The following is a 19,424-nucleotide window of genomic DNA, read 5'->3' on the forward strand; positions in this document are numbered from 1 at the left end:
TTAGGCTGAAATGGAAATAGCTAACTCAAGACAGAGGACCACTCTTTATTAACTCAAGAGGCTGTACCCCATTACAAAGCAACATTTTGGGCATATGCTAAACTACACTTAGTATGCAATCCTATGGCCCTAAATAAAAGGGAGCTCCCTGCTTCGTTACATTTCTGCCCTACCTTTTCCTCCAAGGAGCTCAAAGAGGCATGGGCTGTAATGTTAGGCAAATCTGGGCTTTAAAAAAGAGGCAGAGAGGAGAGCGAGGCAGAGGTGTTTCAATACGATACTCAGCCTCAGCCAGCATTGCCAATGGTCAGGAAAGATGGGAATTGTGGTCCAACAACATCTGGAGGCACACTGGTTGGGAAAGGCTGCTCTAGACTCTTCAGATCTGTCAGGAAAGAACAGCAGGTGGCTTCAAATCTCCTTGGGCTAAAATATCAAGAAGGGGCACACCCATGCCAGAGACCTGTTAGGAGTTGCTCTTTAGAAATCCAGCTCTCCTTCCCTTGGCCTCGAGAAGAGGCTGAAATCATGGGTTCTGCGCCTGATACCCAAAAATAAAATACCCCCCCCCCCATGCCATCACTGAATCTGTCTAGGTTTAATTCACATTTTTGGCCCTTACAGAAAGGATCATAGAATCATCGAACAGTAGAGTTGGAAGGGGCCTACAAGGCCATCAAGTCCAACCGCCTGCTCAATGCAGGGATCCAAATCAAAGCATTAGGTTTTGGATGTTAATTGTTTTTGTGCAACTCAAAATTGAAAAAATAATTAAGATATTTAGTAACCAAGTGAAAGAGCAACTCAGGAAAGGAAAAAGAAAGCAACCTCCAGCTTTGCAAGGGACTGAACTATACAGCTGGCTGAGAGCAGAGGAGGTGCTTGCTCAGAAGGTGTCTTAAGATATGCTCTTCGCTTGAACACATAGCAAAGGGGTTTCACAACTAGTTTCAGTTCTTGTTTTAGCCCACAGCACAGCAGACAAAAGTTTCCAGGAATCTGTTACAAATATTTTATTTTACTGGAGGAAAAATGTTTCGTCAAACTTCAGAAAACAAAAGCCACAGGTTAATTATCAAGATAAGGAGGACTCCACAGGAGAGGATAAACTCAGGAAAATACCAAGTATGACAATGACTTCTCATAGTTTATTTTTTTAAAAGTACTGATTATTCACTTCCAAAATTAAGCCACAAGAAGAGAAACACAAACTCAGCTGGGACAGAAGGTTGTGGCTTGGACCAGGCTCTAGAAGGAAGAGAATTTGTCTCCTGTTCCTCCTAGTGCCACCCTATGCTTGAAACCCAGGTCTAGACAGATGTTACCTCGCCAGAGAGGAGGGTACAATGCCAGCTGTTGGTCAAACTTCCCCAACACCTCCTCCCCCCCAAATATTCCCCCTCCCCAAAAGTCCTTGGGAAAGTGCTTTGTTTTTGTTTGTAAAAAGGGAAGTTAGTTGTCACTAAACTTTGAAGAGACACAAGATGTCCATCAGTGAGACCATGTTAAACACAAATCGACACATTGTGAAGCCTGGCACAGATCTGTCACGGACGTACCACAGGAACCCGACGTCCAGCCCTCAAATAGCCTACCTGAAAAATAAAAGACACAATTCATTTGAAGGCTAGGATGGATCTCTGCTTAGAGGAAACCCAGAAACAGGCTGCACAGGATTCCAGCACAAAGATCTTCACTTCTAAGGATGGTGTGTGTATGCCCACCCAACACATCTGAATGGCAGCAAAGGTGTGTATGAGGCTGGTGGGAGGAACAGGCGTCAGGCGTAGGAAGAGAAGGGAAAACTGTCAGAACTATATTTCACAAATAGCTCTGGAAAGATAATCATTACCATGGTTCTCAGTGGTTAACAGAGACTCTCACCTTGGCTGGCAGCCAAAAGGAGGGGGGGGAGACAGCTATGGGGAAGACCTTTCCAGATTTGTATGAAAATATTCTATTTCAAAAAGCAAAAGAACCTCCCCATTTATAGGCAATTCTCAGGTTGCTAATTTTAGTTCCGGTATCAGATGATTGCGACATATAAGCCTGAAAGGCAGGCACAACTGGTTAAAAAGCCAAACACTGCACCCTGGGGCAACCAATGCACTTTTCTGCCCATGCTACATTAGTTCACAATCCATGCCTGAAGCAGAACTAAGGCTGCCTTCTCTCAACGCCGACCGGCAACTGGCACTGCCTCCCAAGCCAGAGGTCCTTTTAACAGGAGATGTCAGGGACTGAAGCTGGGACCTTCTGCATGCAAGCTCCATGCTCCACTAGCGAGCGATGCTCTCTTGCCAGAACAAGCTGCCTTATCTGAGGGCAGACTGCTTGTCTATCTAGCACCCCGTTGTCTAGTCTGACCGTCAGGAAGTCTCCAGGGTCTCACACAGAGAAGGGGTTTCCCCATCACGAGTTACCTAATCCTTTTTGCTGGAGATTGCGCTTTGGACCTCCTGCACTCAAAGCATGTGTTCTACCAGTGACCTGTGCCAGCAGTGGGGGACTCTGGCTCGCGTGAGGACTGCCCAGGCCAAACCCATTCTGGCAGCCTACCGAGGAGCCTCAGGCAATCATGCTGTGCATACCTGACAAAGAGTAAAAGATGGCATTTGCTGTCGTTACAGGTGGTTGCAGGCAAAACACACCTGTGAGACTTCTCAACTGCAAGACTTCTCAGCTACAGACAATTCAACCTAACCTTCAGATGACTATATGTATATTTTATATATATTTTTTAAAAATCTGCATGCTGCTGGGATCTGGCTGTGACTACCCACAAGGAGAGTTGGGTATGTGTGTGGCAGAAAGCTCAATTAAAATGTTACAGTGAGAAAGAGGGGGGTGAGCAGGAAACAACTCTAATTACAAGTGTCTTATTATGCATCTATGGCATGGTCACAATGCTGTATATCAGCGGATCTCAAACTTTTCCCCCCACTGACCACTTGAAAATGGCCGAGGGCCTTGGTGGACTGCTTCATGATTTTTCTGCCTGCTCTAGCAACTGTAGCGCACGGTGCGAGATGCTGTATGGGTTTTAACTGTGTTTTTACAGACACGCTGTGGACCACCTGAATGAAGATCACAGATCACAGTTTGGGCACCTCTGGTGTATATTGTTCTGGCCATCCTATCCCTCAAAAGGTATTGCAGAGCTGGAGGAAATAAAGAAAATGGGCAATTAAGGGGTTGGAGCACTTTCATTATGATAGAAAGCCTTTGGATACTGTTTTAGGAAGAAGACAAGGGGAATAGATGGGAGGGAGAGGGGTTTATAAAATTACAAACCGCGTGGGAAAAAGCGGAGAGAAAATTCTCATAATACTAGAATTCAGGGTTACCCACTGAAACCAATTAGCAGTGGGTTCATGACACAGTGAAATCAGAGTTGTTCCTCCCAAAACGCTTAATTAACTGAAGGAATTTACTGTCAGAAGATGTGCTGATGGCCACTAGCTTATACAGCTTTTAAAAAGTATTAGATCAAATTCATGGAGAAGGATGCCTTCTCACTGCCCATCTCCATGAACCAAGGCCGGACAACTCGGAATGCTGGGCAGACATAGAAAGCCCAACATCACCTTCATGCCCTGCTTGGGACGCACCTGTGTAGCCATTGATGTAAGGAGCAGGCTGGCGTAAACGGATCTTGGCCTGAATCAGCATGGCTGTTCTTAATGTAAAGAGGTGTTGAAGCTGCACCTTCAACAGACTATCTTTGAAAATTCATAGGCCCTTTGTGAATGAACCCCCCCCCCAACAGGTTGCTCAAACAAGGCTGGGGCATCTTCCGTATGCTTAAAGTGTTGTGGCCCATCTCCGAGCAGTGTTACCTGGAGGCCGTGTCTCCTATAAGTCAGGGTGGCTGCTGCACTTCAGCCTGTATGGTACACACCAAGGTAATATGCGGGGGGGGGGGAAATGGGATGGTGGCAGCCCTGTGAGCATCTGCAGGCCAATGGCAACAGCAGGAAAGCAACTGAAGCACCTGGATTGGGGGAGAAACTGACAGGCCAGGGCAGATTTTAAAAGAAGCAGAGTGGAGCCTATTCTTCTCATGAGAAAGTATCCCTGAGTCCAACTCTGCAGCAAATCCCTAAAGAACAGCAGCCTCTCCCTCTCTTCCCTGGCTGGTGACAGTGGTCCGAACTACACCTCCCACACCCAGCAGCATCGCTTGCTCCGGACATCCTAAGTGCTAGGCCTATGCTGCTGCTAACCGCTATGAGACCCACAGCACAGCAGATACCAGAAGGTATCCCTCAAGACACACCCAGCAGGCCACTTTCCCAAGTCTCACCAGCCACACCAAGGCGCCATCCCCCTCCTCCAAGCGACTCAGGAAAAAAACGCTCTCACCTCCAGACTTAATACGCGGAGTATCGCAACCTGTCCGCGCCTGCATCCCGCCCGAACCGCTGGACATCGTAGAGGGAGGATCGCGGGACGGGAGACAGCTGAACACGCTCATATCCGTACACATCTCCGACGGTGGAAGCCGCAGCTGCAGAGCGACGCAGAGGGCTTCTATCCCGGGTGTAAAAGGAGGAAGTCGCGGCCACAGCAGCGGCAGCTACCGCTGCTGCAGTTCCCGAGGCAGGCAGCAAGGCCCTCTCGTAGGGCTCTAAGGCAGTAGAGAGGCGATTGGCCATGGCTGTGGTTTGTGAGTACTGGGCGTACTGGGAATACTGGGCCATGGTGTGCTCCGCATAAGCGTCGTATGCAGAAGCCCCATACGCCGCGGCGGACCTCGCGCGATACCGTTTATAGTAGTCCACCATTCCATAAGGGTCATCGTAATACACGGGTTCCCCATAGCCCGTAGGGTAGGGGGTGCGCACCATTCCGTATTGCTCGCTATAAGTTTCGGTCAACTCGGGCACTTGCCCCGTGCGATCTACCGGGCACTCTTTAGACCAGTGACCCTCCTTCCCACACCGGTAGCAGCCACTCTTGTCTCCCATCCCGGGTGCGGTCCTGAGCCGGCTGGTGGACAACTGCACGCGCATTCGTTTGCCTTGAAGAAACAGACGCAAGAAGGGCAGCTATAAAGATTTGTTAAAAACAGTTCAAAGCAAAAGCACAGCAGGTCAGATGTTTTTTAAAAAGCTCAGGGCAACGAGCTGGCCCAACCTGCCACAGCTAACAGTACAAGAGGCAAACCAAGCACCGTGTCTGGGACCAGTTGCCCCCTGCAGCAGGAAAGGTGGGATCCTGCGTCTTCTGACTTGGAACAGCTAGCCAAGTCACCTGACAAACAAAGCATACAACAGGAGAGTTGTTCCAGCCTGCTTAGGAATATGAAATATTTCATTCAATCCTTAAATAGGCTGCTGGCTGCAAAAACACAGAAATATTTCTGCAGGCCTGGAGAATACTATGGCAAAGCAGAAATGAGCAAGCAGATCCCAGGAATCTTTGGTTCAAAAACTTGGCACTAGGTTACAGTATGGCTGCATCTGGTAACATATGACTTTCCAGTGTGTTATCCAAAACAGCTGCCGTTATTGTGCTGAAAATATAACATTTGCAATCCTTACAGTGAAATAATGCTTACAGAGGCTGGGCAACGTATGCTAAAGGTTCTGAAAAGCTCTGGAGAATTTTTTCAGATCTGGTCTCACACTGAATTCAGTTCTGACACTCCTGACCCATTCTTCCTTGCCTCTCCCTTTTTCCACAGTCAACAGCACCGTCCCAAACCTGTCACTGATGCCAAGCAGAACTTGCACAGAACTAGGTCACTGAAATCCATTTATTCTGCTCAGAGGGATATTGCAGGATAAAGCTTCCCTAGACTTTCAAGACAATTGCGATTCCTGACTATGGCCTCGTCTCTACTCCAGGCAGCATTTTTTATGCTCAGAGAAACTACCAGCTCAGCAGCTAAATGGAAGAAGCCATAGAGGCTGTTGGACATCAGGAAGGGGGGAGCAGAAGAGAGAAGACGGACAACAACCCCTTATGGAAGTCATAAAGAAGACCACCCATTTCCTCAGGCCTGACCAGAACTACACATGCACCACATATGAATGTTCTACACTTAGCCAACAGGTAGCCAAACACAGCATGGAATAAGACTCGCAAGGACAGCTGAGTCGTCTTCTTTCTGCTGCCACCGGCCTTATGCTCTTACTCTTCACAGGGGCTGACAGCATCCCACCACGCTATGAAGGACAGGTGCTGCTCATCAGGCTAGCCTAGCCCACCGTTTCATTGAGAAAAATGTTTAGGGTCTGTGCCATCGTGTTGGAAGGCGCCTCGTATTTCAGCAGAGGAAAGGGTCGAAGTTCAACCCCCGCCAACTTGCACCACATGCATCAATACGGCTATCAACGGCTACTAGTAACTATGGCAGTGTGCTACCTCCAGGATCAGCAGCAGCAGGCCTCTGAATACAAGTCGCTGGGAAGCACGAGCAGGGGAAGGCTCCGGGCCTGCCCAAGGATTTCCCGCAGGCAGCTGGTTGGCCACAAGGGGACACAGCATGTGGGTCTGATACAGCAGGGATGTTCTTCTGCATGAAGCCCCTGCACACCTGCCCCAAGACCTTTGTCCTTTCAACCCCCATTTATGCCAGCCCTTCCCTGGGTGCAGGGAAAGCTCAAGCAACCCCAGCATTCTCATCATGAGAGGAGAAGGCCTGTCTTGCCCCGGGGGGTTTCAAGCACAACTCAGCAGCTCCTTCTGCTCCTAGACAGCAAGGGGGCAGGTGATCCTGGGAGTGTATGTGGTCAGCTCCCCAAGTTCTCTTCCCAACCTCACCCACTTTTATCAACGGAGAAGGTTGCATAACAGCAGGTGATTTGATTCCAAGGAGATGCTGGCACTGTTCAAATTACTCCTTCCCACACCTCCCATTTGGTGCTCCAGAAACTGTTTAGGCAACAGTAAATGAGTTCGTGTTCTGCACCTTGGCTACTGGGGAAGTTTCTGCATTCCTGATCTCACTTTGTGAGGTTTCTCCTCCACTGTACTTTGCCTCCCACCTCCAAACAGGGCCAACCAACTACAGAGGCAGACGGGATCCTTTGCCTTTAAAAGCTGTGTGAACAGGACAGGCACTGCTCACCCGACTGGCCTACCCCACTTTTAATTGAGTAACACCACTGAAGAAGGAATTTCAGCAGAAGCTTCTCTCATCTCTTGCATCATCACTTGTGCCTGCCAAAATCACCTCTTGGTCAGGCAATATGTACCTTTTCTTCGCTACTACCCAGTTACTCTCTTGGAATTCATCAATAATCAGTATTTGTTACTAGCCGGACAGTCTTCAGTGATTGTGAGCAAAGTACCATTGGTACAGAGAAACGCACCTCACCGGTATGGTAGCTACAGTGGCCGAATTTTGTTGCATGGAGTCTTCAGCACAGAGTCCAAGACCATATATACAATTGCTCTATTGTGCAGCAGGGAACTCTGTGGAGCCAAAAGGAACGCAAGTGGCAATTCCTTGCCCCAAAGTGCTGGCCACAAACTGGGAGATGAAAACAAGCAAACACACAATGGGTGTTGGTCTGCACCTTCTAAGATGTTCAAACAACAGTTGGATTGGAAAGGTAGAGACTTTCTTGATCTGTATGGGTGCTTAATAGGTAATGAATATTATGGCCCACTTTAGCATATATTTATTTCTCTTAACTCTACTTGGGTTCTCCCCACCATGAATACAGTTCTGCCAAACCATTTCAAATTAACCATTTCAAACTAACCAGGCCTTTGCCCACCTGACTTACAGTCCTACCAATGACCATTCCCTAGAAATATCTCCCTTTATATACAGAGCTGCATTTTACCTACCCATCTTGATATAGCTAGATTCTAACCATCTTCCAGACAAGCTAAAAGGAGAAAGAAAAAAAAAACTGTGCATTGTTAATCATAAACCTTGGGTGTTTTGTTTTGGAAGGGGGAGAACTTCAACGGATTGCCACTGTAATTCTCACTTGGAAGGTATTCAACTTCAGTGAGGAATATTTTAGATTTTCCCCAGGATGAAGCTCAAGTTTGGGAAAGTTAGTTTTGTTAACCCATTTTTACAAACATCTGCACTGAAGAATTTTAGTAATTGACTAAAGAACTGCTCAGATGTTCAACTTCCTCAACATTAGGTTTACATCTCTCTCCAACCTCCCCAAATGTAAACAATTTTAAAAATAAATTATTGGAATAGGAAAAATAAATTACTATAATATATAACAAATGAAAAAAATTGGTTTCGACTTCCTGCATCTTCCCACTAGCTACTGTCACATTTGCTGTAATGCCTTGGATCTAACATTCCAGCAGTTCAGCTTCCTAGTTATTAACATCAGAATGTTGACAAACACTGCAGCTTGAAAGAGAGAAGTAAAATGTCAGTTTAGCTAAAAGAAATCTCATGCAGGGCTTGGGAAGGAGAAACCACATGCTATCAGCAATAGAGAGAGGGGATGGAGAGGGGGGAAATCACAGTAAGAAGGTTGGGAAGTAGAAAATACAGGGAGCACAGGAGTAAATTGGACAAAGGAATCAAGATCAAGAGGGAAGGACAAGCACTGGGCTGAGAAAGAAGGACAACTGATGGCTAGATGGCAGAGGCATTGGTGGGGGGGAGAAAGACAAGAGGGACAAGAGTTTTATTTTTTGAAAGCAGGGGTGAGGAACCTTTGACCCCTAGATGTTGCTAAACTACAGTTCCCATTAACTCCAGCATGACCAACACCCAGGGATGATGGGAGTTGTAGTTCAGCAACATCCAGAGATCCAGCCTGTTTTAAAGGATCTTCTTGCTGACAGAGAAGTGACAGGCAGGTAATAGAGCTGGGGGGTTACAATTGTGTCCTATATTATGTAAGGCCAAAAGACTGAGTAGGTTGGTCAAATCAGTATCACACTGATTTGAGCCAATCTTTGGCTGCCAGTGCTGCATGCTTATATCAATTTAATCAATAACCATTTAACGAACATGTTAAATACATACTGAACACCCACAAACACTATTTGGCTAACAGGGCTAAGGACACAGAAATGACACACAAATACTTCCTTCTTCCTTGCTGTTCTGAACTTGATGCAAAAGAAGCTTAAAAGTCTTTTTCATAGTTTGGCTGCAAAGTTAGAAAATGATTTTTTTGGGAGGGAGAAGGATACTTTTGGAAGTTTTTCTTTTAATACACTGGCAGTGCTCAGTTGAAATCAATTTTTTTTAAAGACAACTTTCTGGAATTTTATCAAATCCATGGCTCTTAGTCTTATATCTGAAGGTATTTTGGTTCCAGTGTATTTCCACAATGGCCTATGCTCCCAAATTTGGATGAAAACACATTTTTTTAACAAGCAGTGTTAAAGCTCTGACATGAAAAGAAGCGCCCCCTTTCGGGATTCTCAAACAAGGCATTTTGTTGAAACGCTGAAACGTGTAAATGTACTGAAATTGTATCTTTTAACTAGCAAAATAATTGGTTAGAAGCCAGGATAACCAAAAATTAAGAACTAGCCTGCAGACAGCCCTACTAGCTGCTGAACACAGCTGAAGAAGTTTGGCCCCCTTATTGAAGCCAACCCCCCAGAAGAGGCAAAGCAGCGGAGGGGCTCACACAGCTCCCCCTTTCCCACCTTGGAATTCTGTGTTGTCGAGGCCCCTGATGGCCTCCACAGCGTCTTCTGCTCTCTCCATGTGCACAAACGCATAATCCTTAACAATGTCGCACTCGAGCACGGAGCCGTATTCCTCAAACTTGGTCCGCAGCTCTAGGTTGGTGCAGCCGGGGCTGATGTTGCCCACGTGCAGCTTGGTGGAAGCCTTGCTCTTGTTCTTACTGGCCTCCACGTTGATGCAGACGCCGTGCAGCTTGTAATGGTGCAGGTTGCGGATGGCGTCCTCAGCCGCGGTCTTGTCCTCGATGTGCACAAACCCATAGTTCTTGATGATGTCGCATTCCAGAACCCTCCCATACTGCTCAAAAAGGGAGCGGATCTCCTGCTCTGTGGCCTCCCGGGGAAGGTTGCCAATAAAAAGCTTCACCATGGTGGACAGAGCTGAGCGTGGGGACAAAGGAAAAGGCTGTGTTTGAGCAAACGAAGGCAAATAGTATTAAGACACTTCGGTGAAGGAACAAAACTAAACTAGGATTCACCAATCCAAGAACAAGTCCCCACATCAAGATCACTGCATGAATTTCACAGAAGACAGGCACAGCTTCACTCTCCTCCACATGACACAGTGACTGCCTAAATGTTCTCAGATGTGTTGCTTTGTTTTTACTGTATTGTGTTAAGGCTGACGTGTTTGCCACCTTGGGCTTCTCTGGGAGAGAGGATGGGATATAAAGTTAAATAATAATAAAAACAGTTTATATGATTAAGTCAGGATCAATGGAATACTTTTGTTGTTAATGTCAGCTGATGTTTCTTTCCAGTTACCAGGGCTGTGGAGTCGGGAGCAATTTTGGGTGGAGTCGGAGTCAGTAGAAATGTACCGACTCAGACTCCAACTCCTTCATAAATGGCAAATGTATATTAACTAGTAATAACAAATTTACTGTAGTAAAATGGTAGCACGAGGCATTTCATCACCACCATGTGAATCCAGAGCTTGGAAAAGTAAACGTTACTTTTTTAAACTACAACTCCCATCAGCCCCAGGGATTGGGCTCGTGGGAGTTGTAGTTCAAAAAAGTAACTTTTCCAAGCTCTGGATTCACGTGGTGGTGATGAAATGCCTTGTGCTACCATTTTACTACAGTAAATGTGTTATTACTACTTAATATACATTTGCCATTTATGAAGGAGTTGGAGTCGGACAGTAGAAAAATAGAGGAGTCAGAGTCGAAGGTCTCGCGTACCAACTCCACAGCCCTGCCAGTCACATTTGCAACAACAATAAATGATTGAGCAGAGGATAACACCTAAAGGGATCTGAACCTGGATTTCCTACATCCAAAACCCAGTAATCCATTTCATACACCACCAACTGTTTTTCTTGGAAGATTTACCTATTAAATAGATCTACATCCAGCTCTCCAGCACTTAGATCTTCAAAGCAGCTCACAATCATGTTTGAATTAAGTTTATAGTCTCAGTAGAAGCAAGATCCAAAGTTGCATTACCCTCTCACTCAGCAACATAGGAAAGTAAAGGCCTGAGGCTCTGGCTATCATAAGGGCTGCCACCACCACTCCCTTTTTTGAGGTTCTATATCTGTGCCTTTAGCAAGCAGCATGGCGTGGGGAAATAGTCACTTCCTAAATTTCTCTATCTCATATCTCTAGGCCAAGAAAAGCTTCCCCTACAGATCTGCTGAACAGAAGCAGAAGATCAAAAAACCTTTTGAGACGTACAGGTTCTGTCCCCAAGGTTATGGAATTATATTAGACAGAGAGATAGCCATCTCTCCTAACCTTTGTGGGAGAAACCCTCAAAGAAAGGTCTTTGGAGATTAAGGTTGGTCTGGTTTATTGAACTGCTACTGTTACTGAAATGGAGCTTTTTATGTTGGTGCTGCTCTGGGGTTTTTTGTTTTTACATTTCTAGAGCAGATGGCACTACCTTTCTCTACATTCAAATTCCTTTAAAAAAAATCTGTTCCCCATGGCCTTTGGCTTAACTCCCCTCACCCTTAACACCCCAAATGTAACCAAGCTTGATACTGCTTCTTATCTCCTGTCGTTTAACTTGAAAAAAAAATTGGGGCAAATATTTTTATATTGCAAGCCACTTCAAGTTTTCTATTGATGGTGTGAAAAGGCAGGATATAAACTTCTACTAATAAAATAAAATAAATAAAATGTAAGCACAGGAATACCCCGCTATATGGACCTTCACTTAAAGTATACTCGCTTTTACGGACATACTCCATACTCCACCATGCCCGTTTACATATGCTTGCTTCATGCTTACGGACACTTAACGGTGCATGGGGGTGGAAATAGACGCGATGGTGCTACCGCAAATCAGCTGGGAGGCGCGATTGCGATCAGCTGAGAGGCGCGGCAGCACAGCAGCAGAGGCTTTAGCGCGGGGCTTTGAGGCTCCGCATGAAAGAGAGGTAAAAAAGGTTTAAAAAGGTTTTAAAAGGTAGTGCTTCACTTTAAGGACATTTTTGGTTTACGTACTCGCTCTGGTCCCATTGAGTACGTTAATGCGAGGTATTCCTGTACATGCATTTAATGGCATTTGCTACCTGCTTACCCCCACCTTCCCACCCCCATGTTCTCCTCACTCTCAAATTTAGGTTGTAAACGAACAGTGCAGTCCTATGTAGATCTACTCAGAAGAAAGCCCATTAAGTTCAATGAGCCTGCAGCATAAATGTAGTTTAACTTTAAGGCCAATCCAGATGTGACATAATTTTGGCATTACACAGACATCTTTAATGAAATAGTCAACATCAGTGATGGGGGCTGGATCATGACTGTAGTGTGGTGGGAGAGGGGCCTTATTATTGAGATTTATATGCTGCCCTTCACTCTAAGGTTGCAGGATGGGTTACATCAAAAGAAATATAACATATCTAAACCTAACATACAAATTTCTGATCTGATAAATACAATTTCAGGAGCAGTTTTATATACTTCAAGGGCAACACCCCCATTAATCTCCACACTGTAGCATTTTGACCCAAAGGCTGTCTCTGAACCATCAAGGTTAGCCCCACATAGTGTGCTTACCAGTAGTCAATCTGGGAAGTTACCAGGACATGGGTTACAGTAGCCAGGCGATCCCTGTCCAGGAAAGGCCATAGCTGGCTAATTAGGTCTCAATGGCAATAGGCACTCTGTGACACTGTGGTTACTTGAGCCTCCAGCATAAGGTGGAATCCAGGAGTACCCCCAGACTACATACTTGATCTTTTAAGGAGAGTGCAATCTCCTCCAAAGCAAGGTGTGAACTTTCTTCCTAGATACAAAAAGCCAGCAAGCCACAGAACCTTGTCTTATCAGGATTCAGTCTCAGCTCAGTGGCCCCCATTCAGCCCACCACCATCACCCCCTCCTCCAGAAATCAGTTCACCATCCAAACACATTCTCCTAATTCTAAAGCAAGGAGACATACAGTTCAGTATCATCAGTGTATTGATGACTTCACCATAAATCCCTTGATAATGGTACTTAACAGCTTCATATGGACGTTAAACAGCATGGGAGACAGAATGAATCCCGACAGAACCCACAGCACGATCACCATAGGGCCAACCCCACAAGAAGGGGAGGTGCCACTGCACAACAGTGCCTCTAACTCCCAACTCACAGAGCTGGCCCAGGAGGATACCGTGGTCGATGGTATCAAAAGCTGTTAAGTGATCAAAGAGACTCAACAGGGGCACCCTCCCTCCAAATCCCTCTCCCAATACAAATAATCAGGGTGACCAAAACTGTCTCTATGCCCAAACTAGGCCTAAAGATGGACTGAGATTAGAGTTCTGCTGGTTCCAGTGCATCTCCATCTCTCCATTCTGAAAATGGGGGTACACAACACTAGCTAAAACCCACTTCTTTTACTGTAAAGCCTGGTGGGATCAGCTCGAGTGCATTTTTTTCAAATTAAGCTTTACATCGATTTCACAACTGATCAGCAAATCAAACTGTTGCCCCTCCAGACTCAGCCAATGGAAACACTTTGCTCACAGCTTAAGTCTTGATAATCAGCTTCCTCCAAACACACCTGAAGATGAATAGCTACCACCTCCTAGAACACCTTGCCCCAAAAGGGGATATTTGTGAATGGGTGACAGCTGTCACACATTTCTGAGCCTAAAGAGAGCTTCTTGAGGAGTGGGAGTACCAATGCCTCTCTCAAGCCAGCTAGCACAGCACAACCTTCTCTCTCATTTAAGTACTCACCACAGCCTGGACTCAGTTGAAGTCAACCCCCTTCAACTAGATTGTATAAGCCAGGATGGGCAAGGATCAAGATTACAGGTGGTAGGTCAAACTCCTTCAAATATCTTGCCCATGTCATTGGGCCACAACAGCTGAAATTGATCCCATCTATCCAGCTTGGGCCAAGCCAGGACAAATGCAAGTGATTTTGTATTTAAAATGCCACAACAGACCTCCAATGGAACCTATTTCCCCCTCATGGGAGGTGGGGGCTTGCCAGATCTCGAGCCACCCAAAACAGCTCTGCCAGATGTCTATTTTGAGAGTGCAATGGTGGGGAATTAGTGAGCTTTCTTCGCTGACATCACCACCAAATGGTAGGGGTGAGCATGCACTCTTACCAGTGTTTGCTCATGTTCACTGAGGGACTTGCAGCACTTACGTTCTAGCCATCATCCAGCCCCTTTCATTGATCGCAGGTCCTTTGAGAATTAGTGGACCCTATGCAGCAACTCAGCCGAGAACCCTCTCCGTCTCACTATTCTGCAGTGCAACCAGGGCCTCCACCTTTAATCTTTTCCCCCTACCACAGTCCCAATTAGAACTGGATCCTCACTCCCACGTGCTCTTTGCAATAGGAGGAACACAATACACAACATTTACATCAGGTGTGGGGAACTTTTGGCCCTCCAGGCATTGCTCAGTTACAACTCCCATCATCCCTGGCCACTGGCCATGCTTGCTGGGGTTGATGGGCACTGTAGTCCAGCAACATCCAGAGGGCAAAAGGCTCCCCAACTTTTAAAGGATAAAAGTCGTGAGCATACCTTGAACTTTGCCATACAAACCTTCAGAAAGGAACGTGGACTGCACTTAGAAGATTACGCTAAAATACAGTGCTTAGGTTTAGCAAGATCCTTTAAGCAGTTCACATCTAAATTAGGAATCATACAGCAGAAGGCAAATCAAATTCTCATTACCAATATTTATTTTTAATTGTCAGGTAATAACTTGCTTGCTTTCTTCTTCCTCACAACTTTGTCAAGCTAGCTAAAGTTTCATATGTAAAATCTGAAGGGGGTGATTTCAAGCCCCTTAAATTTATAGCTTGTAAAGATTTTATACCATGTCCTGTTAATTTAATTGAAATATAGGGTATAACCCATAATAATACACTTCTTGGGGACAAGGAACCTCCCGAGGCCCTTGCTTTACACTTAGACTTTGTAAATTGGTGTGTACCAAGGATGGGTGAAAAATTCGATTCACTTTGCATTTGAAGCTGAATCTATCACATTCTCACTTTCTGAAACAATACGAGACCCAATGCACAGCCGTCCTTTGAAATTCACACTTATTAGAATTCTGCAATGCAGTTTGCCAACCAGCCAATGTTTACAAAAATGCATGTGTTAGGGGAAAATGGGCATAAAAATGCATGAGAGAAAATAACATACAGTAATGCATTATATGACCAAAAAATGCTTGCAAAAATGTGTACATTAGTCAAAACTGCCTACAAAAATGTGTTTATTAGGAGATACTTGCACAAAAATACTGTTTTTTTAAAAAATGGCATATTGCTGCACAAATGAATGAGAAACTGAGAACCAAAACTGACAGACGTTTCCATTCCTAGCATGTACAGAGTGGCAGTGATGCAAATAGTAGAAGCTATGATAAATCACAACAATGATAATATAAAAAAAATTGAAACGGACTGCCTTCAAGTCAATTCCGACTTATGGCGACTCTATGAATAGGGTTTTCATGGTAAGCTGAGAGGCAGCGAGCTTCATGGCTGTGTGGGGATTCGAATCCCTGGTTTCCCAGGTCGTAGTCCAACACCTTAACCTCTACACCACACTGGCTCTCAGCATATGATAAATCACAACAATGATAATTATGAACAAAACCATTATTTTGCAAGCTGTCTCAAGCACTTCCTGTGGTTCATGCGTCTGGCACCAGCTCTTTACCATCAACTGCTGAAGACACACTTCTTTTACCATGGCCATTGAAAATCGCTAGGGATGTCAGGGGGGCAGGGTTTAATCCTGCCTTGGCTGAGTGAACCTGTTCCCATCAGGGAACAAGATCATGCAGTCAAGGCAGAAGGAATTCATCCCCGTTCACCAGCCCTTTGAAGCAGCTTGCACATGCAAGCAAGCTACAGGCTTTTGCAAAGGCTTTAAGACGGCCCCTGCATGGGAGCACAGGGACTGTCTTAAAGCCTCTTCCAAGTCTTTCCTTTCCCCGTGCTTTCCTTGCAATTCTCCAACTTGGAAGAGGCGTTTGCAAGTCTCTTCCCACTCCCCCTTTAAGTCCCAAATCACAGAGACTTAAAAATGAAGCACAAGAGATTTTGACAGGTGGGCAGGGACACCCACTTATCAAACACATGACATCATTATGACATCACCTGAGTGAGTGGTGAGCGAGACTGCCCACCTATGGAATTTGGAATGCAAGGCACAGCCTGATAAGGATCTGGCCCATGGAGCCAAAAGGCTTCCCCACCCATGCTGTAATGTGTTGCATGGAATTACTTGGGCTATGAATGATGGAAGTTATTTTCATTGTATTTTGCTTTTATAGGCTGTAATCTCATTCTGGGACCTTCTGGGCAGAAATACATCAATACCACTATTAATAAACTACTAATACAAATGCTGGTAAAGTAATATATTTCTAGTTACTCTGCGATATATTAATTCTAACAGAGCATACCAGTACTTCATGAACGACACATATGCTTATTATTATTAGGATATTATGCCAACAATATATAGCATATTATGTAAGGGTCAGGCCTGGTTAGTACTTGGATGGGAGATCACCTGGGAATACTGGGTGCTGTAGGCTTAGAGGAAGGCAATGGGAAACCACCTCTGAATACCTCTTACCATGAAAACCCTATGAATGCATCCAAAAAAGATTCATAGGGAGCCCCATAAGTCGTAATCAAGTTGAAGACTTATAACAACTGGATAATATTGACAGGATTTTTGTTATTAGAACTAATAGTATATTAATATCAATTTTCATAAAATTGAAAAGATGATACTGATGATACATTTCTCAATATTACTGCTGGGCTTATATTTTTTAGATTCTACTTTTTTAGTATAAGCCACCCAGACAACTTTGTTATTGGGTGGCATATGCAGTTAATAAATAACACATATCAACATATAACAGAATTATAATAATATATTCGTCCCAATATATTACTATTGTTAAAATAACATTTGAACTTCAATGTTTGATATCTTGTAACGCTTCATTTAATGCTTTATTTAAATTTAACATTACAATCGTAACGTTTCATTTTGATATTTTGTAATGCTTTAATACTTTTCAGTTGTACGCTGCTCTTAGATTTTTTTAAAAAAAGGTAAAGTGTCAGAATTATTTTAACATAAAAGAATTATTAATGATAATTATCAGTATTATCTTGCAATATATAATATAGACTTGTAACACGCACAATATTATCAACATTATTTAAAAACACAGGATCAATAATGTGAACAAGGAGGGGACAACAACCGCCCCCCGCCCACAAACAAGCCCACCTAAACGCGCCCCCTTTACACCTCAGCCCAGAAGCGCATCTTACCCCTTTCCCCGCCACGCACCTCAGCAGCAGCCCACAGCACAAAATGGCGGCAGGAACAACGGAAAAAAAATATCTCCACCTCCTCCTAACGATTGTCTCCTAACTGGTCCCGTGAGGAGCCGCCGCGCGCGATGAATGGGCAGGGGTGACAGTCGCTCAAGGAAACCTAGCCAATAGAAACTCGCTTTGACGACAAAAAAAAAAAAGCAGAGCGGGGTGTCTCCCAGCTTCTTGAGGAAGGCAACACCCAATATTTTCCCCGCCCACGTCGGCTCATCCAGGCTCTCTCTTCCGATCGAGAGTAGGGTCGTACCATTTGCAGGGGTGGACAGAGCTTGGAAAAGTTACTTTTTTTGAACTACAACCCCCATCAGCCCAATCCAGTGGCTATGCTAGCTGGGGCTGATGGGAGTTGTAGTTTAAAAAAGTAACTTTTCCAAGCTCTGTCCAGGGAGGACGAAGACAATGGCCCGTTCCGTTTGGTGTGAGGCGGGGCTGAGTGTGCTTTGTTCAACGGTCGGCGCGTGAGTGTGGGAGAGGAGCGTTTCTGGGCGATGCCATGAAAAGGCGGGGGGAGAGAAGTGAATATGGTTCGGTAGTCTAAGGAAAGGGAGGTGAGGACTATACCATGGGGGCTCAGAAACGGGGGAGGGAACTAGGTTGTTCCAAGGAGGTTGGTAAGGGAGGAATGGAGTGTTCCAAAAAGAGATAGGGAGAGCGTTCCTGGAGGGGGTCAGGAGAGAGGAGTCTCTCTCAGCGTCTTTATTAGTATTTTTCTATCCATCCATCCAATCAGTAATTAACACTATATATAACTTGTTTTATTTTCTCCCAGACCCATCACCTCCATTTTATTCTCACAACAACCCTGCGAGGTACGGGAGGCCAAGCGAGAACGACTGGCCCAAAGTCACCCAGCGGGAACGTCATGCCTCAGTGTGACTTGAACCCTGGCCTCGCCAGCCTTACGTCCTGACACTTAACCACTACACCGCATGGCTACTTTGATGGTCAGAATTAGGTGGGAGCTCAATAAGTACCCTGAAGTAACACAGCAACTTTTCTTTACTTTTCAGCTGATTCTTTTTTTAACAGCTAGAGTGTGGGCAGAAATCCAGCAGGTAAAGCTTTTTCCAGTGGGCAGATGCAGTATGTCAAAGGCAACAGAGCTTGCCACACAAGACATGTCCAAAGGGGGCTGTACCTTTTTCTTTCAGACCCATCACAGAGGCCTACTGAAGGCTATGAACTATGATAGTCAAGTGGAACCTCCATTGATAAATGCCGTCTATCAATTAACAGACAGATAAGATGAAGGGAGACGGTTGCCTTCCAACCCTGCTTGTGAGTCTCCCTGGCTGCTGTTAAGAACATCAGAAAAGCCTTGCTAGATCAGGCCAAAGGCCCCTCTAGTCCAGCCTCCTGTTTCTCACAGCCGCCAACCAGATGCCTCCATGGGAGGCCCCCAAGCAGGACCCGAGCACACAGTGGAGGCTGGCCCATTAGGTCAAGTGGGACACTGCTCCACCAGCCTCAACCAGCTCCCCACCAGTCTACCTTTTTACTTACAACCAGTCCAGGCAGCATTAGCACTACCTGTCAGCATCTTCCTCCTGAATCTCAGTATTGCCCTTGTAGAACTCAACAGGGAGGTGGATGGGGTCCAAACATATAAAACCGATTCTCACCCGCTTGCATTGGCTGCCTGTATGTTTCCCAGCTCGATTCAAGGTGCTGGTTTTAACCTATAAAGCCTTACACAGCTTGGGACCACAATACCTGATGGAACGCCTCTCCCGATATGAACCCACCCGTGCACTACGTTCAACATCTAAGGCCCTCCTCCAGGTGCCTACTCCGAGGGAAGCTGGGAGGGTGGCAACAAGGGAGAGGGCCTTCTCAGTGGTGGCCCCCAATTATGGAATGATCTTTCTGACAAGGTGCGCCTGGCACCATCACTGTTATCTTTTCGGCGCCAGGTCAAGACTTTCCTC

The 19,424-nt window shown here is 45.5% G+C and overlaps 1 protein-coding gene across 3 annotated transcripts; it reads right to left on the reverse strand.

The window, feature by feature from the left end:
* Window positions 1-998: 998 nt before the first annotated feature.
* LOC133374701 (RNA-binding protein 4B-like) lies at window positions 999-17,710 on the reverse strand. 3 transcript variants are annotated; one of them, XM_061605878.1, is made up of 4 exons: window positions 17,450-17,710; window positions 9,604-10,026; window positions 4,366-5,023; window positions 1,507-1,595 (listed from the first exon to the last, which is right to left on the reverse strand). In XM_061605878.1, exons 2-3 carry the CDS (start codon window positions 10,013-10,015, stop codon window positions 4,374-4,376), a joined length of 1,062 nt encoding a protein of 353 aa, XP_061461862.1. In that variant the 5' UTR covers window positions 10,016-10,026; window positions 17,450-17,710; the 3' UTR covers window positions 1,507-1,595; window positions 4,366-4,373. The 3 variants fall into 3 exon arrangements, with proteins under 3 accessions (XP_061461863.1, XP_061461862.1, XP_061461861.1); XM_061605877.1 differs by having other exon boundaries at window positions 17,431-17,710; XM_061605879.1 differs by lacking the exon at window positions 4,366-5,023 and having other exon boundaries at window positions 999-1,595; window positions 17,431-17,687.
* Between the last annotated feature and the right edge of the window lie 1,714 nt (window positions 17,711-19,424).

This window comes from Rhineura floridana, chromosome 22 (genome assembly GCF_030035675.1).
Source record: "Rhineura floridana isolate rRhiFlo1 chromosome 22, rRhiFlo1.hap2, whole genome shotgun sequence".
NCBI lineage: Eukaryota > Metazoa > Chordata > Lepidosauria > Squamata > Rhineuridae > Rhineura > Rhineura floridana.

What these genes read in the sequence shown, in the direction of transcription:
- LOC133374701 (XM_061605878.1), bottom strand. Translation starts at nt 10,015, where the DNA reads ATGGTGAAGCTTTTTATTGGCAACCTTCCCCGGGAGGCCACAGAGCAG. An exon ending in CGACAACACAGAATTCCAAG is followed by an intron (nt 5,024 to 9,603) that starts GTGGGAAAGGGG and finishes TGTTTCTTCAAG; the next exon opens with GCAAACGAATGCGCGTGCAG.